The following is a 24,221-nucleotide window of genomic DNA, read 5'->3' as shown; positions in this document are numbered from 1 at the left end:
TGCTTTGCCTTGCAGGGACAAAAAGGTGAACCCGGGGATATTAAAGATGTAAGTCTGGATCCAAGTCCTCTGCATGCCTCCTTCCCTCTTTCCTCCACCCACACCCTATCGCCACCCCCAGCCAGCAGGCAGGGCATGGACTTCTCACTGACTTTCCTATGTCTCTCTCCAATCCAGGTGGTAGGACCACGGGGGCCCCCTGGACCACAGGTGGGAACAGACTCTCTCTGTCACATTGTTTGAATATTTGCAGGAGGGGAAAAAACCAAACAAACCCCGATGTGACTCTGTAACTGAGCTCTGCTCTCTCCTCACCTGTTTCAGGGACCTTCAGGCGAACAAGGACAACGAGGAGATCGCGGCGAGAAGGGAGAAAAGGTACATTTCAGAGTTAAAGTATATCCAAGGGAAAGAGAAGCAGGGGTGAAAGCATTTGCTTGCTTTGGCAGTCCCCTGATTTAATACTGAACTTGTGTTCTTTCAGCTGGATTGTAATCTCCAGGGGGCTGAGAGCTCCTTATTCTTATGATTTATTACTATTATTGTTGTTGTTGTTGTTGTTACTGTTGTGGCCCCTAGGAGACCACCGTCAATTAAGCACGGTGATCAGATCACATAGTGCTGCCATATGAATAACTTTGCTCCCAGACACTGCTACGCCCTGGTTTAATTCACATAAATAAATAAGTAACTAAATACTGGGCAAGCTGATGAATGAGCACTGCCCTATACGAGCAAGAACCAATTGTACAGAATCACCGATGGGTTATAAATAACGAATCAGCACTTAATTAATTAACGTCAATAATGCAGGCTCTGAGCCTTTTGCCTTCTGGTGTCTGTGATGTTTGGAGCAGTCTTTTTGGCTCCTGTTAAGTATCTGCCTTTCTCCCTTGCCTTCTCCAGGGTGCTCCTGGCCCCCGGGGTAGAGATGGTGAACCTGGTACACCTGGAAACCCTGGACCCCCTGGACCTCCAGGTCCCCCAGGACCCCCTGGCCTTGGTGGAGTGAGTATCCTCAAGCGGGTCTCCTTTGAGCTTCACACCCAGCACACGTGTGCCCAGGACCTCTGAGCTTACCCCAGGGCGGGATCATTCAGCAGGAACCACCTGCCTTTAGCACAGCGTCAGGGTCAGGAGTCCTGAGGGTCCTCCGTGATGCAAAGTGCAAGGATAAGTTTTGGACCCTCCAGCTGACAGTCTCCCCTTACCGTGACTGCTGTGGCTCTTGATGGGATGAGGGGGCTCCGCTGAGCCAGGCATTGTGCAGCCATCCAGTCACAAGGGCATAGGATGCACTGCGGCTGGCTCTTGCCTTGACTGCTCTCCCTAGTCAGTTTCACTCCTGCCCTTGTCAGTTTCCCTGGGGTGCTGGTCAGTTTCACCTTGTTCCTGCCTTTGCCCAAACCCACCGCTGCAGCAAACCCATGGCCCGGGAAGGTCCCAGTGTTTCACGTCTGTTCCTCCACAGTTTCACTCTGCTGTTCCCAGGCTCTAGTCCAGCTTTGCAGGGGTTGGGCAGCACTTACCGCATGGTGATGGGTAAAAGGAAACCCAGGGATGCAGTTGGTTGGTCTTAGGACAGCTTTAAATATTTAACTCTGCTGTGTTCCCTTCAGAGGCACATTTCTCCGTGTCCTCACATGCTGCACATGCTGCTGTTCACCCTGACTGAGGCTTTGTGTCTCTTCCAATGAATGACTCGTCCTTTGCTTTTGGGAGACATTGTTGGGCAGCTTTAAAAAAAAAAAGATCTGTGTCGCCATGTCTTGCAAAGCATCCTTGCTGCCTCTGAGAGAAGGTGTTTAAGCAAAAAATAATCAGAGCAAGTGACTCTAGAAGTCCCTTGGCAGTCTTAGTCTTAGCTTTTACTCTCCTAATAAGCTCCCTCCCCAACACCCCTGGTGCGAGAGCCTGGCTCTCATTCTTATCTCACGAACATTTTAAATGAAAGCTCAGAATATTTTTGCATATTTAGAGCAAACAGATCCTGGGCCTCAAGATTTTCCAAACATCAGATCTAATAAAGACTGAGGTTTTTTTTCTTTCTGAAACATGGAAACCATTACCTACCAGGGGCTAGGAATCTTTTGGGCCCTGCTTACATTGGCCTCTGCGGGGTGGTGGTTGGGGAGGTCCTTTTCCCCTTAATGATGGCAATGCTTTAGAATATCAGTGCATTTGATTTCATCGAGGTCGCTGCCTGAAGTGCATGACTGATCCTGAAAGAGAATTGCACTCAGCTGTGCCCCTGCTTTTGTCTCCCTCGCAGAACTTTGCTGCTCAGATGGCCGGAGGTTTTGACGAGAAGGCCGGTGGTGCTCAGATGGGGGTGATGCAGGGCCCGATGGTAAGGCGTGACACTGGGACCTCTGGGGGAACTCTGATTTTTAGGAGTTTGGGAGCTGCCATCCAGCGCAGCTATACCCTGCAGGCCCCATCCTGAGTCAGTGTCACTCCGCACAGCTCTGCTGATATCCGAATGCCTCTAAAGTCATTACATCCAAGATAACTTAATTGCTTTGGTCCCTGCTCTGCTTGCGAGAGCATCCCAAGCCGTACAACAAACAGTTTCAGTAAGGCCGGCCCAGGAGGCTGAGAGAGAATAACAGAGCATTTTGTTTAAGGCTTGATCCCTGTTACTGTTGGAGCAGGGGTGAAGAAAGCCTGACAGCAGCTACTGTTTTTCAAGATCCCACAAGATTTCCAGCAGGAAATTTCTGCTCTCCAGCCTTTCTTGGCAAGCGCTAAATGAAAGGCAGAGCTTAGTAAACATGGCTCCTGGCCAGGGCAACGCATGCTCCTTCCTTGTCCTTTAAGTGGAGTAGTTTCTCTAAATAAAAATAGCCTGTGGTGATGCACATCCAGAGAGCGGGAGGCACAGGGGCAAGGAGAAGACAAGGCAGTTGCTACAAGGAGAAAGGCTGCATTTCTGTGGGGGCTCTTACCTGGGAGCTGTCACACCTGTTTGCTCAAGGCTTGGCCCTTCCTGTCATGACTGTGATTTGTGTTTCCTCCGCCAGGGACCCATGGGCCCGCGGGGACCACCCGGACCTCCCGGATCACCTGTAAGTACCAGCCCATTTCTTCTCCCCGGGGGGCTGGGAAGGCGAGAGCCGGTGGCTCTGGCTTTGCTGTTTGATGCATCTGGCATGACTTCTCTGCCATATGTTTCAGGGCCCGCAAGGCTTTCAAGGCAACCCCGGGGAACCTGGAGAATCCGGCGCTGCTGTAAGTAACCAGACGGGCTTTGATGCTAGACTGAGCGGGAGAGGCTCCGACACGCCAGTGCCCCCGGGTTGCACTTGCAAGTCTCCAGCAGCCTCCGTGGCCCTGACTCCCGAGAAATTCCAGGAATTCCCTTCTCCCAGAGCCCCCCGCCCCGCAAACGTCCCGGCAGAAACCTCCCCCCCTGGCGGCTCCACCCTGACTAGTTAAAGCTGAGGGGACGCCAAGGAAGGGAACAAAGGCTTCAAGCTGCCTAAGTGATTCGGACACCTGGCTCCCATTCTAGCCAACAGGCATTGGGCTTCTAAACCCCATAGGCAGATTGGGAGGATCTCAGACTTCAGCTCTGGAGGTTAATGCTGAGTGTGGCCTGTAGAAAGAGAATTTAGTCTCTGGGATACATTCAGATGGTCCCCAAGGCCCTGGCAGTTGTGAGGACCCAGCCCTGGTGTGAAGGGTCCCGGTGTCCGCGAGAGCCCGCCCCTGTGTGTGATGGAGATGCCCATGGCCAGCGTGTGCCGGGTGGGGACTAGACCCCCCAGTTCCTGGGAGCCTGCCTACCGCCCCGGCCAGCCTGCACCTGTGCATGTAGCCAAGGGTAGTTCAGCACAGGGCGCAGCTTCCCGGCATTTGGTCTGGTCCTGCCTGACCAGAGCCGAGAGGCCGGGAAGGGGACTGGCGGGTGATGCTTATCCTGGGGGTGCATGCAGGTGATGGGGAGGGGGAGGGGGCTCCAAAGTGGGGCAGGAGCCAGAAATGAGCCAATGCACCATGGCAGAGGGGGCCCAACCCATTCTCACCCTCAGATGTTTGTGGGTCATTCCCAGCCTGGTCAGGGGCCAGGGCCATCACGTTCCTTGGGAGAGGGTCTTGCCAGAAGGACATGGCTACCCTGCCTTGTGCTTCATTTCCTCCTGCTGCTGCCCCAGCTCAGGTCTCCTTTCTCAGGGTCTCAAATTGTCCTGCTACATGCAGGAGGCAGGGGGCTGTGCTATGAACCCCATTACAGCAGCTTCCCGGTCCGTAAGTCCAGCGAGCGGGGAGGGAGCACCCTCAGCACCTCCCTGAACACAGGGATTTTTTTTTTTTTTTTCTGTTTTTTTGCACCAGTCCTGGAAGCACTGCAATACCAGGTCAATGCATGGAGTGGATGGAGCAAGCTCCAATTCCACCAACCAATACCAAAAAGAATCTGCTCAATACAGACCTCCTATGGAGGACATGACTGGTTCCTGCTTACGGGTCACTCACCTCTCACAGGGAACTGAGACAAAGTGACTTGATCAAGGTGACACAGGGTGGCAGTGCCAAAGCAGAGCAAGTCAGGGCTAGATGAACCCGGAGGCAGGCAGGTTAGGGAGGTCCTGGCTACTTACAATGGGAGGCCTGGCCAGGGAGTAAGAAGCAGAGCTTGGATCGGGCTGGCTCTGGCTGCTGGGACGTCCCATACCAGGATGTTTCCAGTACAGCCCAAGGAGGCTGCATCAGGTTTGGGGCACGGTGAGCAAAGGGAAGGGATTCAGATCTGAGCAGGGTGGGTCTCAGGGACGCCCCAATCCTTGCATGCCATGGCCTGGCACCACTGATTTTTGTAAAGGGGCTATGCCAAATACCCAGGGATGGAGGTCATTGTGGACCGGGGACCAGGCAATCCCAGCCACCCAGCTGTATTTTGCACCTGTCTCCAAGTGCTTGACCACACCTGGGCGCCAAGGGCCTGGCCTGCTGTGCCTTCTGGGGCTCTGCAGAGTGCTCACAGGGAGGCCTTGATGTCAGCGCCTATCCTGGCTCCGCTGGCAGCACAGCACCCGCTAGTGCCTTGCCAGTCGTGTGGCACTCATGAGAGAGATGAGCACCTTCCACTGGCCCCTGAGCTCCTCCTGGCAGCCACCCTTCTAACTGGAGGTCTCCCTTCCCCATCAGCTGTGCTGAGCCAGGGGGAACCAACAAGGCTCCTGGCTAGAGCATTTGGGGCTTGACACTTCTAGGGTGATGTCACCAGGCAGCCCAGTGATGTGAGCGCAATGACATCACATCCCGTGGGCTGGGACGCAGGCTGCTCAGGAAGGCTTCTCTTTCCTCCCCAGGCTGTACTTAGCCTGTCCGGGTCTCGGGGCTGGGAGTGGAGTCACTGGAAGCAGACACCAGGATGATTGAGTCCATCCCACTCCCAGGGAGAGTCCTCTGCCTCTTGGCAGTCCCCCTCCCCATTTACCCATCCCTAGCTGAGACCCTCCCCTGTTGAGAAGAGTTTGCCCCATCTCCAACTAGTCTCTCCCCTGCTCAGAACCCAGGCGTCCGGCTAGAGGTGCTTGCGCCGCTCTCACCCTGCGTCTCTCTGTCTGTCTTTCCAGGGCCCAATGGGTCCCCGAGGACCACCCGGACCCCCTGGGAAACCCGGTGATGACGTAAGTTGCCTTGGACCCAGTCACACGGGGCATCAAAGCCGGCCGCTGGCGGCAGCATTGTGCTCAGGTCCCGGGCTCCAGCCTGGGGATACGGTGCCCGCCCTGCACCATCTCCTCTACCGGCTCCGGCTCCCTGGAGTCGAGCTTCGTTACCCTGTGATTGCCCTGATGGAGGCTAAGGGGGTTTGTTCTCTGTCTCTCTCTCCCACAGGGTGAATCAGGCAAGCCTGGCAAATCTGGTGAGCGTGGATCCCCCGGCCCCCAGGTACGGGCAGCAGGAGGCAGCCAGGCCTGGAGACATGGCTGTGCAGGATGGGGGGACTCGGGGAAGGGGGTGGAGATGGGGCTTTGGGGCTGCATGGATCCAAGGTAGGGCTAGCCCCAGCTTCAAGCCAGCACCCATTTACCTCGGGGGGACACCAGCTGTTATAGGAAGAGGACGTTTCGGGTCCAGGGCTCTGGATCAGGCTGAGCCTGGCCCCATGAAGATCCAGCTCCGTTACTGAGCCCTGTGGGTCACTCTCCTCTGGCTCTGTTACACCACATGGCCTGCAGGCTAGCCAGCTTATTCTACCCATTCCCCAGACCTTTATAGCCTTAGATAGCCCATAGGTCACCCCAGACCTGGGTCTAACCTGGGTCTATATATTCCCCTGTATGGCTCTCTGTATTACCCCAGAAGTGTCTACATAGTGCCCTGCTCTGCCCCTGTATGTAGCTCTAACCTTATTGTACAAGTTACCTTATATGACTCTATATATTACACTACATGGCCCCATCTGTTACCTTAAATGACCCTGCCTGTTACTTTAATCTGCTTCTCTATAGCCACCTTTTTGTCCCTATGTTACCACGCAGAGGTTTCCATGTTACATGGTATAGCCCCATCTTATCCTATGCGACCCCAGAGAATCATAGACAAGGAGGGCTGGAAGGGACCTCGTGAGGTCACATTGAGTCCAACCCCTTGCTCAAAGTAGGACCAGCCCCAGGTAGTTCATCCCATGTGCTAGTCTAATCTGAATCTATATGTCCCCCTGTACAGCCTTACGTGGTATCCCGCTCTGGCCATATGTGACACCCAGCTCTGGCCCTGTGTGTCTCCGCTGGGCTCCACGTGTTACCCTAACAAGCAGCCATAAGTGGTAGCTGCAGGTGGTTCCAGGAGACTGTAGCAAACTCCCTGCTGATCCCCCATGAGAAACAGGTCCCTTGGGCCCCTCTTCCCTGCCTTTCCCCCATGATGACCTTCCCTTCTCTGCTTTCAGGGCGCTCGAGGCTTCCCCGGGACCCCTGGCCTGCCTGGAGTCAAAGGGCACAGGGTAAGTGGTCGCCCCAGCCACCTCCATCTGTCTCTCATCTCACAGCCATCAGGAATGTAAATATTGCCTCCTTCTCTTCTAGGGCTACCCTGGCTTGGATGGAGCCAAGGGAGAAGCAGGGGCCCCCGGCGCCAAGGTGAGCTAATGCTCCAAATGACACTGATTAGCGGGGGGAGGTTGTTACTGCTCATCGTTAGGGCGGTGAGGGGAACTGGACTGATAGACACTGCCCACTAGAGGCTGCAGCTTGAATAGCAGGAGGTCCGTGGGGTGAAGGAACATGACCAAGGCTGGCGGGAAGTCAGTGGCAGAAGCAGGTGGGGGGGCAGTCAGCCCGGGGACGTGAGGCAAGAAGGGGCCTCCCAGGCCAGCAAGGCAGGCACTGTGCCCCCTCCACCTACCAGCTCCCTTCTAGCAGGAGTTGGCGTTGAGCTCTCATCATGTGGGAGCCTCACCGCTCGGACGTTAGCTCTGCTCCAGCTGGAGATCAGGGCGAAGGCAGAGGAGAGAGAGGCAGATTGGGCTGAAATGTCTGGTGGGAGAAGACAGAGGTCTGGATAGACAGGGATTGGGGGCTGGATCAACTGGTGACTAAAGATGGGTCTGGACTGACGGATGGATGGATGGAAGGGAAAGCGTTGGGATGGATGGGTAGAAGGTAGGCACTGAGATGGATGGATGGATGGATGGAAGGGAGTATGTTTTAGGGTTGATGGAGAGAGGGAGGCAGCGGGGGAGAGATGGAGAAGGGATCGATGAAAGGGTCGATGGTTGGATGGTAGACAGAGGCCTAGGCATGGGGGTGGTTGGATAAATAGACAGACAGACAGAGTGATATGCACTGGGGTGGATGGATGGGTGGATGGACAGAGGTCCATGCACTGGGACTGGTGGATGGCAAGAGGGTTATGCCTTGGTGTGGATGACAGGCAAAGCAGGGGGATGTATGCCAAGATGGAGGGAGCCTGGCCATGGTGGGTGGGCAGCTGTGGCTCTCGGTGTCCCCAGCAGGGTCCCAGGTTAGTGGCAGGGCACCGTGCAGGGCTGGTCCGGGCCTCTGGTGCTGGAGCTCAGTGCAGAGAGGATGGGCCACGCTCCTACTGGTGTCCTACATCCTCTGCCCCTCTCCTCACTGGATCTTGCCCACCAGCCTCTTTCCATCTCCTCCCCTAGTCCTAGTAGGACCCCTTACTCCCATGCCCCCATCTCTAGCCTTGCATCTTCCCCCAGCCTCAGGGTGCCCCCAGAGGTGGATTCTTTACCTGTGTGGCTTCACCAGTGGGTTCAGGGTGGCGCTGGGCCCAGTCCGTGCTTCACTGTAGGCCCAGGCTTGAGGCAGGCTGGAGACTCACTCTCTGCTCCTTCCCTTCCAGGGCGAAACAGGATCAGCTGGTGAGAACGGCTCCCCTGGTCCCATGGTGAGTAGGTGTCACATTGAAACCTGGAGGCAGTGCCAGGGGCTGTACACGCCTCTGCTGAGAGATCCTGGCTCTGGGTGTGGTACACACCTCTGCTGAGATCGGGGCCCATGCGCCAGGTGCTGTACAAACACAGAGCAAACGATCGTCCCTGCCCAATGAGTTCTCGGTCTGAACAGATGAGACACAGGCAGAGGGGAGCCCCTGGCCTAGGGTCACCCCTCCCCTCTGCACCCCAGCCCCACTGAGCAACATGGCCTTGGAAGGCAACACAGCGCTGACTCCTGATCCCTTCTTCCAACCCACCTTCCAACAACAGCTGGGCAGAAATCATCAACCTGCCGTGCTCAGTGCTGTGCAAACACCCCGTGAGACAGCCCCAGTGCTAAATCATGAGCTGCCTCATTAGACTGAAGGGGAAGCTGAGGCACAGAGGTGGGCAGCGACCTGTCTGGAGCTGAGCCAGAGGCCTGAGCCTGGGGTAGAAGCCGTGGGCCCTGATTCTGGCTCTTGTGGTCCCTGTCACGTGTCGATTTGCCGGTGTTGGCAGTTAGCTGCGATAGGGCTGGGAAGGGCAAAGGGGCCGGAGCCATTTGGCTGGAGCCCTGGCCTGGCGCTGGTTGCATCTCAGGGGTCTGGCATGATGCTGGCTCCTGCTGTCTGGGCAGTGCCCGGACTCCCCAGGGGAGAGGAACAGACAGCTCGCTGCACTGCCGTCCCATCTCCATCTCTGGGCAGGTGCTGGGGGCATCGCCCAGCATGGGGGCTGACCGATCTGTGGACAAAGGTCCTTCTATACCACCAGAGGTGTCCTGTTGAGGACAAGACCCCCTGGTGCAAAGGTGCTGGGGGCAGCACTGGCTTACGACTGCTCTTTGCTTCCTAGCAAAGCAAACCATAACCTAGAGCAGGTGCAAGGCTGCTCTAACACACACTGGATCCAAACGGCTGGAACAGGTCGACGGCGAAGCAGGACCCCCGCCCCCATTTCCAATCTTTCCTATGTCACTAGAAAGACTCAATCTCCCCCAGAGCCTCTGTGATGGCCAACAGATCCTCACTCTCTTCTTTATCCTTTCCCAGGGTCCCCGCGGCCTGCCCGGCGAGAGAGGACGTCCCGGCCCCTCTGGTGCTGCTGTGAGTATGATGCTCCCTTTCAGCCAACATCCGTGTCCCTGGCAAGGCTGAGCTTCCTGTGCAGAGAAGCAGGCCGTCATCTGGACCCTTTACCCGGGCAGGGGCTGACTGAGAAATGACCTTATCTCCTGCCCTACCACACGTCCCTCTTCCCCTAAAATTAGCCTTTGAAAATTGGGGTGCGCATCTTCAATTAGCAAACCCAAATCGGGGCAGTTTGGCTAAAGCGGGGAGTCTTTGCTTCATTCGTTCTCTCTTCCCCCGAAAAAGGATGTGTCTGACTGTGGGCATGAGCGTAGTCCTTTTATCTTCACCCCTCCTTGAGAAAAATCGGAGAATCGTGGAGAATTTGGGCTGGCAGGGACCTCAGGAGGTCATCAGGACCCAACCCCTCATTCAGGAGGGATCAGCCCTGTCTAAGCCATCCCAGACAAGTGTCGTCTCTGCCCATGCAGGGTTTTGCCCTAGACTCCTTAGCCCCAGAATGATTTAAGCCCCGCAATTATTGCCAGGGAGATTTCTTTCTTCCCCACAACCCCCTGAACATTTGCAAAATGATTTTTTGGGGAGCTGGCTGTTCAGACCTAAGTGATTTGGAGGTGCAAGAGCTGCTGAAAAACTATTCTCTGCTGCATTACTTTCCTTTGGAAGGTTCCTCGTTAAGTCCTGGATCCTCTGTTAATTATTCAGACAAGCCCCACCTCCAATTTGTCACCCTGGTGACCCCAGGAAATCTTCCCAGCTCCCGAAGGGGAAAGGAGCTGAGGGGCTGGCCTTCTTCAGGGTGGCTTTGTGTTCCAGGAGCACCTTGGCCACAAGCTTTGCGCCTTGTGGATGCCATGTGCTGTAGGGTGACAGTGGCAGAAGCACCTGAGTGACTTAGGAGCCCAGAGCTCCATTTTCAGGTCTCTCTGTGGGAGTTTGGGACCCAAGCTGGTGGGATGTAGATGCTCATGGATGAAGCTTTGAATGCCTAGGTGATTTAGGAGCCACGGCCCCCAGGGGCTTAGAGTGGGTGCAGAGACACGCGTCGGGCAGCAGATGTGCAGGTCAGTTCAGCATTCAGCCCCATGGATGGCACACGGACGTGCCCTACAGTGCTGGGAGCTGCTGAAACCAGCACCAGGCTCCGGCAGGATGGGATGGGGGCCGTGCTGCAGGGGTCAGCTGAGGGGGCAGGATTCGGGGCAAGCCCCGCGCAGGGCCCCATGTGCTGGCCTGCTCCTGTGGCCCTCAGGAAACTGAGCAGCCAGATCCTATGAAATCCATTGGGGTGGAGCTCCTAAATCACTCAGGCTCCATCTGAATTCCCAGCACACATACAGACAGCTGTTGGGGATCCTGCTTTGCTGCTGCCGGGCTCTCCAGGGCCCTCCCAAGGGCATATCCCCCGCTGGCTCCCTTCTGGCCATCCCACCAGGGGAGGTCAGTGCCCACAGCCCTGGCACTAGGCAGGGGCTGCCCTGGGGGGCTCGGGTGTATTGTACCATGTGGGGCACTCCCTGCTTGGCTGACAGCAGTGAGGGAGCTTTCCCCCTCCCCTTACAGCCCTATTGCAAGTGAAACAGTTTGCAGGCACTGTCACATTGAAGGAGATTTCATGCTTTGTGACAGGCGCAGCCGTTCCCGGTCCTGCAATGGAAAGCTGTAGGTACAAGGCGTTCGGCATTGCTTGGTGAAGTTGTAGGTACAGGTGTTGGGGGTGTTGCACTGGAAAGCTGTAGGCACAAGGTGCTCGGCATTGCTTGGTGAAGCTGTAGGTGCGGCCCTTCCCAGGGTCGCATTGGAAAGCTGTAGGTAAAAGGCGTTAGGCACTGCACGGTGAAGCCGTAGGTACAGTTGTTCCAAGTGTTGCATTGGAAAGCTGTAGGTATAAGGCATTCGGCATTGCTTGGTGGAGCTGTAGTTACAGGAGTTGGAAAGCTGTAGGCACAAGGTGTTTGGTGTTGCTTGGTGAAGCTGTAGGTACGGCCCTTCCCAGGGTTGCATTGGAAAACTAGGTAAAAGGCGTTCGGCATTGCCTGGTGAAGCTGTAGGTACAGCTGTTCCAGGTGTTGCATTGGAAAGCTTTTACCATCTGTGCAATGCTTAAGTGCAGATGCTCTGGGTGTTGCTGAGCCAAACAAGTGCCAGAGCAGCGGATTGGACAGGGAGCCCAAGGCAGAGAGCAGAGGACAGAGCAGCAGATCAGCTGGGGGGCACAGAGCAGGGAGGACAAAGCAGAGCAGCAGCTCAGGCAGGCTCCGAGTGGCATTTGGAGAGGGCATGGGGCTGAACTGGTGGCACGCCTGCCAAACAGTTTCCCCCCCCCCGCTGTTTTATCGCCCTCGCGCTGGACTGAGATTTTTGGCATCCGGGACAAAGCAGGAGCAGGGCAGGTCTTAGCTGAACATGCTCCGTACTTCCAGCCCTTGAGATGTCCTCCTGGGTCTTACACCGGTGAATCTCCAGGTCCTGGAGTCACAAGAACAGGTGCGAATCTGACCTGGTGCTTAAAATAGCGGCACCATTGGAGGCCTGGGGGCTGCGGGGAGGAGTCCGAATACGCCCTGCAGAGATGATGTGAGCCCAGAACGTAGAGGGAAAAAACCCTCACAATATTTAAGGTGCTTCCCTCTGTTTGGAGGACTGTTTTTCATTGCTGAGAGGGGCCAGTTCAGGGCTCTGCTCCTCTGGTCGCTGCAGCAGAGAGCCCGACAGGAGACGGCCGCCTGGCTCTGTAACCCAGCCCCAGCTCAGCCAAAACGGGATGCGGCTGACAATAGAGGGCTTTGTCTGGCCAGGGCTCCTGTTGTTTCCCTGTGACTTGGCTCTGGGGCCTAATAGCACGGATCCAAGTCTAATAACGTACTTCTCGGCAGGGCAGGCTTTCATCCCCCGTGCCCCTTCTTTTGGCTTCCCCGGGGTCATGAATTCCTCGTGGGCAGGATTGTTGTATGAGATGAACCCGGCAGGGCTGGGGCAGCTCCGCTGCAGGGCCCGATCCTGTTATGCTGATGGAGATCCAAGTCTGGGATCTTCCAGGCATCCGGGTCCTGTCCCCCAGGGAAATCTGCTCTCTTACCAGCCCCTTGCCTATTCACGGCCCTCAGGGCCAAATTCTCATCTCCTACGTGGTGGCATAGAGCGGGAGAGATTCCTCAGAGGTGTAAGGCAGGGTCCGGGTGCCCCCCAGGCCAATCTTACTCCTGCTTTACGCCGTGGCGGGTTCTCGGTCCCATTGGCTGGGCTGGTCCATTGCTTTGCCAGCCTGAGTCAGTGCAGCGCCCCCGAGCGGCTGCAGCCGTGCGCGCCAGGAGCACTGTACTGCCCTGAATCCGGCAGCCGGCAGGGCGTTGCACCGGTTCCCTTCCTCTGCTTTTTCCCCCTCTGCCTTGCCTTGTGCTAGCACTGGGACAGCCTGGCTCCAATCCAGGCCCTCACCGCGCTGGGTGCTGCACAAATGCACGCTGCCCCTAGGAGAAAGGCGGGATGTGGACTGACCTGCCCCAAGCCACCCCGGAGATCAGCAGCGGAGCTGGGAAGAGGACCCAGGTGTCCCAGGCTGGTGCTCCACCCACTAGGCGATGGTGCCTGTTAGCCTGGATCACTCCTGGATGGGTGGTTGTTCGCTGATGTCCGCTGTCTCCTTTTGCAGGGTGCTCGTGGCAACGACGGCCTCCCCGGCCCCGCCGGCCCCCCTGTGAGTAGACTTTGCTTTCTCCCCAAAACATCTCGCTATCTTCCTTTCCAATGGGTCTGTTCCCAGGTGCATTTTACTGAGCCCCAGGTCACGGCCTGTATTTTAGGGGGTGATAAATGCTTAAAACAGCTTACAACTATCCAACCCCCCACACCCCAGGTCCTCTCCGTCCACTGCTAAGTGCAATGGCACCCTTTAAGACGATCTGTTGTGGCAGCGCCCTCAGACAGCTCCTCCGGACTAGGTGCTAGGTGCTGGACAAACGCTGAACTAAATGCTCCTCCTTGCCTCCAGCAATTTGCCCCCCTTATAACATCCAAGAGCAGCAATGGGCAATAAATGGGTAGTACAGTATATCTTTAAATAATCTATGAGTCCTTTAATGGCACTCACTGTCTTCTGTGTGATTCCTTAAAGTGCAAAAGGGCCCCTGCGCTGTTTTGGGGCACTCCTTGTCTGACCCCCCTCTGGGCTGTGAGACCCTCAGTCCAGCCATCTCACCCCAGAACCAGTCCCTATCCCAGGCTCTTTTTCCTAGGAGGGTCCTCACGGCATTTTTTTTCTCCCCCAGGGACCTGTCGGCCCGTCTGGAGGTCCAGGTTTCCCAGGCGCCCCCGGCTCTAAGGTAGGTACCGATTCCCCCCGCCTTGCTCTCTGCACACCTCACAGAGCGCTCCTTTCCTCCAGCAAAAGGTCTGAGCACCCAGGCCTGTTCTCAACATCGCCTGCCACAAATACCACAAGCAAAGGTGGAGGAGAGACAGAGAGAGAGAAAGCAGGGAAAGAGAAAGCTGGAGTGGGGAAATGCTGGAGCTCTCTCTGTTCTCGGTGCCATACACAATGAGGAGCTCGTGGGCTGAGGGTGGGAGGCATGGGGCGGGGCGGGGGGCATGCCCAAGGACAGCTGGGTGGGCAGTGGCAGAGGCCAAAATGATGGGGGGAAAGGAAGAGCAGGAAGGAAGGTGATGGGGAGGTGGGAGGTAGGGCTGGCCTCATATGGGGCCCCTGTATGGGGAGCAGCACTAAGCTAGGCTGGATCAGGCCGCAGTGCCCCCATGCAGAGAGGGAGAAGGAGTAGCCCGCAGCTCCATCCCCTCCCATGTGGCCAGGCCTTAGATTGGGCTGGCCGGGCTGGGACGGGGACGGCCAGAGGGTTGTTCTCCCGGCTCTCGGCCCCTCTGCTCCACCTGGCCCAGTTGCCACGGGCTGGGGGTGGGGGGAAGAACAGTGAGACTTTGCTAATGACCAGCGACCTCGTTAGGAGTGGGGGAGACCCCTGAGAGTGGGTGGGGAGCAGGGGTCCCCCAAGGGCTGGACAATGACCAGAGACCCAGGGGTGGAGGTGATGGCTCGCAGGGCCTGTCTATTCTCAGTGCTACACACGGTGAGCAGCTAACAGGCTAGGGGCGGGAGGGGAAACTGAGGCATGGAGCAGGCCGGGGGGCATGCCCAAGGACAGCTGGCTGGGCAGTGGCGGAGGCTTCCTGGGGACTCGTCCCACAAGACCATGCCCCAGCTCCATCGTCGTGCCACCTCCCAAGGCTTCCCACGGGGCTCTGACCCTCTCCTCCCTTCTCTGCTGCAGGGTGAAGCTGGGCCCACTGGTGCTCGTGGTCCTGAGGGTGGCCAGGGCCCCCGGGGAGAATCCGGCACCCCCGGCTCTCCTGGACCTGCTGGAGCCCCCGTAAGTAACCTTGCCCCCTCCCCTGCCCCTCCTCACATAAGGGGCGCATCAATCTCACTCCACTGGTGGGGAAACTGAGGCACGGGTTAGCTCCCTGAGACCCAGCCGGCCCCTGCCCCGCACCTCCTCCATGGGCACGGCTTCCCCGGAGCCGCCTCGTGACCTGCTCTTTGCTTTCAGGGGAACCCCGGGACCGATGGCATCCCCGGAGCGAAAGGATCGGCTGTGAGTACGCCTGGGCCGCAATGGCCGGGGGGGAGGATCGGGGGGCTGGGGGTGCAGGCAGCAGGGAAGAGGGTGGCAGCCTCTGGGCTCAGGTGGTTGGGGGGTTCCCTCTCTGCCCAGGGGCCATGTGTACGCGGTGGAGGACAGAGCAAAGCCCTCCTGGCTCCTAACTCTCCTCTCCCTGTGCTGCCGGCAGGGCGCTCCTGGGATCGCTGGTGCCCCTGGCTTCCCTGGACCCCGTGGGCCTCCCGGGCCTCAAGGAGCTACAGGACCTCTGGGTCCCAAAGGTCAGACGGTAAGAAGGGGGCACCAGGCTCCTGGACAGACTGCTCCGCCCAGCAGCCCCAGCTCCACCCCTTATCACAGACTCCACCCAGCAGCCCACTGGCTCCGCCCCCTTGCTGCAGATCCCCCTCTTAGCTCCTCCCCTCATCACAGACTCCGCCCAGCAGCCAAATGGCTCCACCTCCTCTTGCCAAAGACTCCACCCAACTACCTCCAACTCCTTCCCTGGGCTACAGACTCCGCCCAGCAGCTCACTGGCTCCACCCCCTTGCCAAAGGATCTGCTCAACAGCCCACTAGCTCCTCCCCTTTGTTGAAGACTCCACTTAGCCTTCCCTGGCTCCGCCTGCTTGCCACAGACTCCGCCCAACAACCTTGGCTCCTGGCTCTGCCTGGTGGTCCATGCCAGCCATCCCTCGCTGTGGTCCCCATGCCCCACACGTGCCACTGCCCCTCTCCCAGGGAAAACTGCTCCTCTCTCCATGGCTCGTGGATGTGCCAGTGCCATCCCTGGGGGCGATGGGCGAGGGTCCAGGGGCACTGAGTGTTTTCTCTTGCTTCGCAGGGTGAACCTGGCATCGCGGGCTTCAAGGGCGAGCAGGGCCCCAAAGGCGAAACGGTGAGTAGCCGAGCCCAGCCGGGGCCCTCTGCTCATCTGTGCCATGTCCCGTTCCCAGATGAGCCAGGTAGCTCCTTGATACCCGGGCACCAAGGCCTCCCCCGGGATGATGGGGAGCGGAGAGCAGTGCACACGCGGGCTGTGCTGACCCCACAGCTGGACCCTGCCCAGGCTGCAAGGAGCAAGGCGCTTGCAGGGACCCCGAGGCATCCTGAGTCCCAGCTGCAGCCTGGACCCCCATGACCAGGACCTTGCCCAGGATGGGGCCTTCCCAGGACAGCAAGAGCCTCTTTGCAGCAGCTAACAAGCCTGTTCTCCTGCCAAGCTGCTCTCCTGGCAGCCCGCACGGTCCCGGGCTGCACTGGGGGGTGGGAAACAATAGCCCCTCTGTTGCCTTCCACCCAGGCTCCCACTTCACCCTGAGGAGAGCATGCCCCCATCGCCTCATTACCCAGCCTCAATGGCACGGGCCGGGCTCAGAGCCTCTCAGGGCGATGGCTGGGAGCTGGCAGGGACACTGAGGCACCAATGCCCCGGGGCACAGCCTGGGCTTCCTGGCTCCCAGGCGCTGCCCTGCTCACCAGGGAGGCAGGGGTGGGGTGAGGGGGTGGACTGACCTAATGCTTGCTCTCCCCCATGTCTCCCTTCAGGGCCCCGCGGGACCCCAGGGAGCTCCCGGCCCAGCTGGCGAGGAAGGCAAGAGAGGCGCCCGCGGTGAACCGGGTGCTGCTGGACCCCACGGGCCACCTGGAGAGAGAGTAAGTGACGGTGGCTCCCCCCCCCGGGGTCACCCCGTGTGACAGCTACTGTCCCCATATGGGACAGGGCTCAGTCGGCAGCCCGAGGCACAAGCCCTGCAGCTCTTTGCAGCATGGGGTCCTGGCTGGCTTGGTGCAACGGCCACGACTGTGCACACTGCAGCCACGTGACTTCAGCTGTCACAGAGCGCCCCGAGACATGGGCTGGGATGGGGGAGATCCCACCTTGGACCCACGGCCTGGATGTCCCCCTGACCCCGGTCCTTCTCTCCTCCCCAGGGTGCTCCCGGAAACCGTGGTTTCCCCGGTCAGGATGGTCTCGCTGGACCCAAGGTGAGTGGAGCGACTGGTCTGGAGCAGCGCACGGAGGCTGGGTGTGGGCTGGGGGAAGCTGTGGAGGCAAGGGGGCAACGGAGATGGCTCCAGACCCAGCCTGGGGGCTTGGTCCCATCCCCCCAAACGCCGCCCCCAGAGGCGTCTGTCTCTAGAACCACATCAACGTGGCCCCAGTGTAGAGCAATGATGCCCCCAGCCCCACTCTGCCCTCCCTCAGCCCCCAGGCACCACTCCCAGAGTCCCCGTCTTTCCAAGCACGCCTTGCTCTGGGTTTGGCATCACCTTGCGGCTGCCCTGGCACGTTCCCTTTTGCAGCCTGCCTTGTTTTCGGTGTCGGCGGGGAGGGGGTGGTTGGCTGCAGCCTCCGTCCCAAGAAGAGCCATGGCTGCTGCAGTGGAGCCAGGCCCAGCAATACCAGTTATGCCCATTGTGGGCCATTGATGGGGGCTGGAGAGGGCCAGCTCAAGGGCCACTGGGGCCCAGTGAGGCTTTCCATGAGGGTTTATCCCAACACATGACACTGGGGCCATATTGACGTCACTAGGTCCCGGCTCGGGCCCCCCAGCTATGCCCACCATGGGTCTGTCCTTTGGGAGGAAGCCAGGGTTGAGTGCGAGCCCCAGTCAACCCAGCCATGGGAGGCTGAGGGCAGGATGCCAGGCTGGCACTATGCCCCCACACCCAGCTACTGGTGCCTTAGTCACGCCAGCTCAGTGGCCATCTCAGCTTGGGGCTGGGGGTCAGTGGGGCTGGATCACGGCCCAGCCCCCACCAAGCTAACCAGCGCTTCCTTCCACCCCTGGATAGGGTGCCCCAGGCGAGCGTGGCCCCGCTGGCCTGGCCGGACCCAAGGGAGCTAATGGTGACCCCGGCCGTCCTGGAGAGCCCGGTCTGCCCGGCGCCAGGGTAAGTAGCATTGGCCTTGCTCATGCTAATGGAAGGTCTCCTTGGCCAGGCTCAGGCTGAGTCCCCAGTGCTGAAAGGGTTAGGATGTGTGGTGGGGGGCACCCCCCCAGTTTGCAGGGCATCTTGCTTGGTCCCATCGTAGTTTTCAGTTACCGTATTGCGGTGAATAGAAGGTGCAGGGGCTGATGCCCAGGACATCTTCTGTGTAAAACTGGAGTTCAGAAGCGAGGAGAAAGCTCTTCTGTCGCGCCACAGAGGCTCGGTTCAGGTCAGCGCGCTTGTGCTTGGCACATTCTTCCCTGCTGGCACTGAGAGTCGGAGGGGTTGGGTGCACCTCGATTGTGAAGGTGCTTTCTCTTCCAAGGAATGCGGTACAGCTGGAAGGAGCCAGGAGCTGCTCTCAGCCTTGCTCCCTCCCCAGTGGCTGGTCTTTCCGCGGTCCTGCTGTGCTGGACCCCCCCAGCAGCCTGCACCTCAGCAAGGAGCCCCAGGGGCTCTAAGCTGATACCATTGCTGTCTCTCACATGTGCTCGAGAGAGCACAGGGTATTTATTCCCTAGTATTCAGCCCCCCCGTGATACACTCCAAGAACAACTATGGGCTTCCTCTGAGACCAGCCCCCTCCTCCACCTTGCGCTGGGCAGGGCGCCTGTCGCCCTCTGCTCCACTGAGGTCCTTTATACAAGGGGGGAAACTGAGGCACAGAGCCTATGGAGCAAAGCACAGAGCAGGAAAGTAGCCTTCCCCCGATCACATGAAAGAGCTGGGAATAGAGCCCAGGAGGCCGGGGGCCCACCCTCATCCCCCCCACCGTGGCAAGTTAAAGCCCAGGCTGGCCCAGCAGTTCGAGGAGGCACCGTGAGCCCAGCTGAAGGCCTGAGCCAGGCACAGGCACCCCCAGCGCTTCCCTGACCTTCTGCCTCCTCCTTCCAGGGTCTCACTGGCCGTCCTGGCGATGCTGGTCCTCAAGGCAAAGTTGGCCCCACAGTAAGTGCCGCGGGTCCCTGGGTGACGGGGCGTGGGATGTGGGGAGGGGGGCATGGATGTATCACTGTACCTCTTTGGGGGCAGTGGATGTGGGGGGCTGGGTTAGGCGCAGGGTGGGGTTCAGAGCTTGAATGCAACCCCCTGAAGGGGTAGGGGGGAGCTCCTTGGGAGCAAGGATGGCAAGGGGGCTTCACGTGTTGGGGGCAGCGAGCAAGACCCGACCTGCTGACTAACCAGTCCCCCGTGCCTCCCTACAGGGTGCCCCTGGTGAGGATGGCCGGCCTGGCCCCCCTGGCCCACAGGGTGCCCGTGGCCAGCCTGGCGTGATGGGCTTCCCTGGCCCCAAAGGTGCTAATGTAAGTATCCAGTCCCTTGGGTAGCATGAACCAATGGGCAGAGCAAGCCATGCTGGTGGGGAGGGGAGACCCCAGTGTGGGGAGGCAGGGAGTGCTCAGCTGGGTGACCTGCATGTCCCATCCCATTTAGTGCCATAAGGGGCCCGTGCACCAAGCTATGGGCACCCCCAGCAGTGCCTGCCCAGGCCTTATGTAGATCTATGGGCTGCTGTCACAGGCCATTCACTGGGATGTCTGGCTCCAGCAGGGCTGGGAGGAAGGGGAGGCTGTGGCAGAAATGCCCCCGTGCATCCAGCTGCCTCGTCTCTGCCAACCCTGCTCCCCGGGCCCAGCAGCAGCCTGCTCCACACAGAGCCCATGCAGGCTTCACAAGCATCTCATCTTCTCTTCTCTCCTAGGGCGAAGCCGGCAAAGCTGGCGAGAAGGGGCTGCCTGGTGCCCCCGGCCTGAGGGTAAGTGGCTATTATTCCCTGCCCCCTTGCACACGCATCCCCTGCTGGTTTCCCTGGAAGGGGATCCTGGCTGGCGGCTGTTCTGGGGGTCTGGTCGCCCCAAGATCCCGTCCCTGGGATCACAGCAGGACTGGCCCCCAGGGACGAAGCAGAGGAGCCAAAGTATCTTGAAGTCACCCCGACCGCTTGACGAACAGCCCCGTAGAGAGACAGTTCCCCCAGCAGCTCAGTGCAGTTAGCCCTCAGAGGGGAAACCGAGGCATAGACACTCACCCAGCCTCTTGCACACCGCTGGCACCTGAACTTGGCCCACTGGAGCAGGCTTTTGATTTGAAACAAGAGGCGAGCCCTCAGAAGTGCTGTTGATCTGGGAAGAGAACTGGCTTGGGTGGGGGATGGGGATGGGGATGGGGGGCAGCTGAGGGCCAGGGAATGTGGAGTTCATGGGGGTTTCTTTCCGTTCCAGGGTCTGCCTGGAAAGGATGGTGAGACAGGAGCCGCCGGTCCCCCTGGACCTGCCGTGAGTATCTGTCACCTCCTGAATCTGTCATCATAAGGAAGCCAGGATGGGAGCTGGACCTGGGCAGAGGGGTTGCCTGGGCCCCTGCGGGTGCGGGGGGGGCCGCGTGTCCTGTAGAGGTGCTGGGCTTGGACCCCCATCCTAGACCCTTCCCCAGGGCTCCCTCCCAGTGCCCTCATGCAGGCGTGGGTTGGCTTGGCATCAGCCCGTGCCCACGGCAGGGGGAAGCTCTTGAGCAAAGGCCCCTAAAAAAGGCAGAAACTAGAGGGAAACACCTGCGCTGCCAGGGCATGGGTGCCTGGGTCCATGCCCCTGCCAGCAGGTACCAACCCCATCCCCTCCCGGTGTCAGTACCAGCCTCTCACCCTTCCCCTTCCCTTTGCAGGGGCCTGCAGGAGAGAGAGGCGAGCAAGGTGCTCCCGGGCCCTCCGGCTTCCAGGTGAGTCCCACTGTGGGTGTTAACCCTTGGCGGGTGGGGTGATGGCAGCCCTGCCTCCCAGCTCCAACCTCCCCGGGCCCATTGCACATCTCAGGTGCGGGTTCGAGGGGCCACTGCAGACGTGCCCTGATCTCATGTTGGGCACTGGAGCCTCTCCCAGCCCAAAGGGAAGGGAGAGGCCTCAGTGCCGAGTGCAGCCCATGGCTCACATCATTGCGTCCTTTCCTTGCAGGGACTGCCTGGCCCCCCAGGCCCTCCCGGCGAAGGCGGCAAGCCCGGTGATCAGGTGAGCTTGTGTTGCTGTGGTGGGTAAGTGGGACCCGGTACCTCCTGTTCCACCTGCTGCCAGCTGGCTTGTGCCTATGGGCTGTAGACCGAAGTCCTGGATGGGCTCAGATGCTGCCCCGTGGCTGGGATTGAGTCTCTCCGTGGCCTGGGGTCCCCTGGGTTGGGGTGGAGGTCTCCCCACTCAGCCAGGAGCACTGGGATCAGTGGAGATGTCTGACTCAGGGCTCAGAGCAAAAGGGAGCTGACGAGTCCACCCGGATCCGGGCTCCATGCAGGTGGAGCGAGGTGGCTTCTACAAGGCACCAGGCTCCACCGGGTCCCATAGCTGCTGAATGCCGCTAGCCAGGTCCCCATGCCCCTGAGGCCTCGCCAGCCTTCTGCTAGGCTGCTCGGGGCCTCCCCACTGGGGTGAAGCCAGCATCAGCATCCCCTGCCCCGGGCCTGAGGCGAGCACCCGCCCGGGGCAGATGTCCCCGTCCCTCCCAGTGTCTAACCACCTGTCTGCTCTCGCAGGGCGTCCCCGGAGAAGCTGGCACCCCCGGCCTGGTCGGCCCCAGAGTAAGTAGAGTTTCCCCCGTGCGGTCGGGCTCCGGGAGGGGGATATCAGTGCCCCCCTTGCTCCTACATCAAGGACACAAGAACTGCCATGGGCTGGGTCAGAGCCTAGGTCCATCTTGCCCAGTCTCCAGTGTCACACAGCTGGAAGGGAGTGACCTGGCTACGACCAAGGGGGTCTCCCCTGGTCCTCTCTTCCTTGCAGCCTCCAGCATTGAAGGTCTAGGACATCCTGATTCAAGGGCCCCTCACTCCCTTGGTCCATAGCTCCTAATGCCCCTTTCCTCCAAGCATTAATGAATTTAACCATCCCCAGCCACAGAGAGGGCCAAAGTGCTCTGGCCGTTCACTGTGGGGGCTCCTCACTGTTTGGGGTACCCTGGGGAAGCCCTTCGCCATTTCCAGCTGGGTCATGCAGCCAGCTCTGGGGAGGAGCACAGCCACCCAATGCTGCCACTGCTCTGCCCTATTCCTCAAACCACCCTGTCCCTGGGGATCATCCCAGCTGGTCCCCAGCTTCAGCCTCCCCCTAACAGCATCTCCTTCCTCCCAGGGTGAACGCGGCTTCCCAGGAGAACGGGGTTCCCCAGGCTCTCAAGGTCTGCAGGGCCCTCGCGGGCTCCCAGGCACACCCGGCACGGATGGGCCCAAGGTAGGTGGCTGGCACGATGTGGTCGGGGGGGGTCTGTCTCCCTCCAGGGGCTGGTTCTGGAGAGGCTGTGGGATGAGTGCCCACGTAGGGGGATCTGGTCCTTGCTGCCGCCTGGCAGGAGCCTGGCTGGGGGGAAGATAGAGGGGTCACACCCCGTGCCCCATACAGGCAGCCCTGGCTTACCTGGCTGCAGCTGGCAGCTGGGGTCATCAAGTACAACCCCTTGCAGGTTCCCTGCCTGCTCAGCCCCCCCCAGTGCCTCCAGAATAGCCCTTGGGGAGAGCCAGCAGGGGCTGGGGGTCATGCCCCCCTTGTCCTTCCACGTCCCCAGGCTGATAGAGCAGTGTCCTGGGTCTGGGCACTTGGTGACCTTACTGTGCTTCTCTGCTCCAGGGTGCGACCGGTCCAGGTGGCCCACAAGGCGCCCAGGGCCCACCCGGCCTGCAGGGGATGCCTGGAGAGAGAGGAGCAGCTGGCATCGCTGGACCAAAGGGAGACAGGGTGAGTAGTGCCCCCAGCAGGGGGGCACCACCCAGGGCAGGCGCCGTGGCCAAGGCAGGGCAAGGGGTGAGGCCACACCACTTACGTGATCTCAGTGCAGTGAGGCTGGTTTACGGCAATGAGGGCGTGACCCTGGTGACTGTAATAGGATGGCACCAGTTTGTACCCTCTGGAAATTTGGCATGGGAGGTCTAGCTGCTTGCAGAGGGCTCAGGGGTCACCAGCTCAGCTGCTTCCAAGGGGCTCTCGCTCCATCACATCAACAGAGAATATGAACAGGGTAATTCCCTGCTGCAGAACCGGACCCTCTGCCAGGCGAGCTATTTGCACCCTGCACCCCCAGTACCAGGTCATTGCAGAGAGTAACTGGACTGGCTGTATCGGCCTCTGGTTGATAACTTCTCCCTCTTCTTCCCCAGGGAGACATCGGTGAGAAAGGTCCTGAAGGTGCCCCCGGCAAAGACGGCTCACGAGTAAGTACAGGGGATTGGGTCCAAATGGGACAGACCCAGGACACTGGGTGGTGTGAGCAGGGGGGGGCTGGGAAATACCCAACAGCAACAGGAGGGACAGGCGGATTGCTGCGGCTGTGTGGAGGCTGGGCAGAGCACTACAGCCGGCAGGAAACAAACTGGCACAGGGTAGCAGACAAGGTGTAGTTGGGGGGTACTGATTACTTAAGGGCTGTAGCAGCCTTGCAGGCAGCGAGCTGTGACAGTTGGACTGGAGCCGTGTTGTGCTCAGAGAGCTGCTACATCGACCTGATAGTGGGCAAACAACAGGAGCAGGAGACTGCTGTAGTAATGCAACAGGCGGAAGGCCGGGAGTCCTGTTGTAGCATCAGAGGACTGTTGCAGAGCCGGCTGCAGCTGTGTTGGAGGCCAAAGTGTTCAGCAGTCAAGCAGTAGCAGGGTGGCAGGCAGAGGGAGGTAGCAGCCAGGCTTCAGGCTGTAGCAGTGTAGGAGGCAAACTGTAGCAGGCAGACAGCCGTAGCACTGTAGGAGTCAAGCTACAGCAATACAACAGTCTGCCGGGCTGCAGGAGGGGGTGGCTGGAGCAGTGCAGCAAGCAGATGGCAGTGGCTGCTCGACTGTAGCAGGCTGGGAGCTGTAGGGACGTTGTCGGTTGTAGCAGGCAGAGAGCTGTAGCAGTCAGGCTGTAGTGGCGTAATCGCCAGAGACCTACCGCACCACAGTAATAGCAGGGAGCTGGGGGAGGGCTGTGGCTGGTGGGTGGGGGTTACACCAGGCTCCTCACAGGTGTCCTCACTCCCTTCCCTCTCTCCCCCCAGGGTCTGACAGGTCCCATCGGTCCCCCTGGCCCTTCAGGCCCCAACGGCGAGAAGGTGAGAACCCAGGGTAGAGGCAAACACTGGGGGAGTGGGTGGAGCTTCAGGGGAGAGGGCGGGGCCTCTGCTGAAGTAGGGGTAGCTTGTGCAGGGGGGCAGGGCTTCGTTTTGGGGAG

At 59.4% G+C, this 24,221-nt stretch overlaps 1 protein-coding gene across 1 annotated transcript in view; it reads left to right on the top strand.

Annotated features, from left to right (window-relative positions):
- Positions 1-24,221, top strand: part of LOC109323229 (collagen alpha-1(II) chain-like) — a 44,554-nt gene that overhangs the window by 5,540 nt on the left and 14,793 nt on the right. Inside the window, exons 4-36 of the mRNA XM_019554689.1 lie at positions 16-48; positions 178-210; positions 325-378; positions 907-1,008; positions 2,273-2,350; positions 3,024-3,068; positions 3,178-3,231; positions 5,583-5,636; positions 5,848-5,901; positions 6,905-6,958; positions 7,041-7,094; positions 8,332-8,376; positions 9,460-9,513; positions 13,151-13,195; positions 13,767-13,820; positions 14,781-14,879; positions 15,060-15,104; positions 15,301-15,399; positions 15,954-16,007; positions 16,658-16,765; positions 17,045-17,098; positions 17,909-18,007; positions 18,941-18,994; positions 19,252-19,350; positions 19,749-19,802; positions 20,269-20,322; positions 20,708-20,761; positions 20,994-21,047; positions 21,563-21,607; positions 22,158-22,256; positions 22,650-22,757; positions 23,177-23,230; positions 24,049-24,160. Of these exons, the coding sequence (XP_019410234.1) occupies positions 16-48; positions 178-210; positions 325-378; positions 907-1,008; positions 2,273-2,350; positions 3,024-3,068; positions 3,178-3,231; positions 5,583-5,636; positions 5,848-5,901; positions 6,905-6,958; positions 7,041-7,094; positions 8,332-8,376; positions 9,460-9,513; positions 13,151-13,195; positions 13,767-13,820; positions 14,781-14,879; positions 15,060-15,104; positions 15,301-15,399; positions 15,954-16,007; positions 16,658-16,765; positions 17,045-17,098; positions 17,909-18,007; positions 18,941-18,994; positions 19,252-19,350; positions 19,749-19,802; positions 20,269-20,322; positions 20,708-20,761; positions 20,994-21,047; positions 21,563-21,607; positions 22,158-22,256; positions 22,650-22,757; positions 23,177-23,230; positions 24,049-24,160 (2,158 nt within the window). The remainder of the gene's footprint in view (positions 1-15; positions 49-177; positions 211-324; positions 379-906; positions 1,009-2,272; positions 2,351-3,023; positions 3,069-3,177; positions 3,232-5,582; positions 5,637-5,847; positions 5,902-6,904; positions 6,959-7,040; positions 7,095-8,331; positions 8,377-9,459; positions 9,514-13,150; positions 13,196-13,766; positions 13,821-14,780; positions 14,880-15,059; positions 15,105-15,300; positions 15,400-15,953; positions 16,008-16,657; positions 16,766-17,044; positions 17,099-17,908; positions 18,008-18,940; positions 18,995-19,251; positions 19,351-19,748; positions 19,803-20,268; positions 20,323-20,707; positions 20,762-20,993; positions 21,048-21,562; positions 21,608-22,157; positions 22,257-22,649; positions 22,758-23,176; positions 23,231-24,048; positions 24,161-24,221) is intronic.

Source organism: Crocodylus porosus, unplaced genomic scaffold (assembly GCF_001723895.1).
Source record: "Crocodylus porosus isolate Cpor-Errol unplaced genomic scaffold, CroPor_comp1, whole genome shotgun sequence".
Classification (NCBI taxonomy): Eukaryota; Metazoa; Chordata; order Crocodylia; family Crocodylidae; genus Crocodylus; species Crocodylus porosus.
This window is presented reverse-complemented; position numbering and strand designations above follow the sequence as displayed.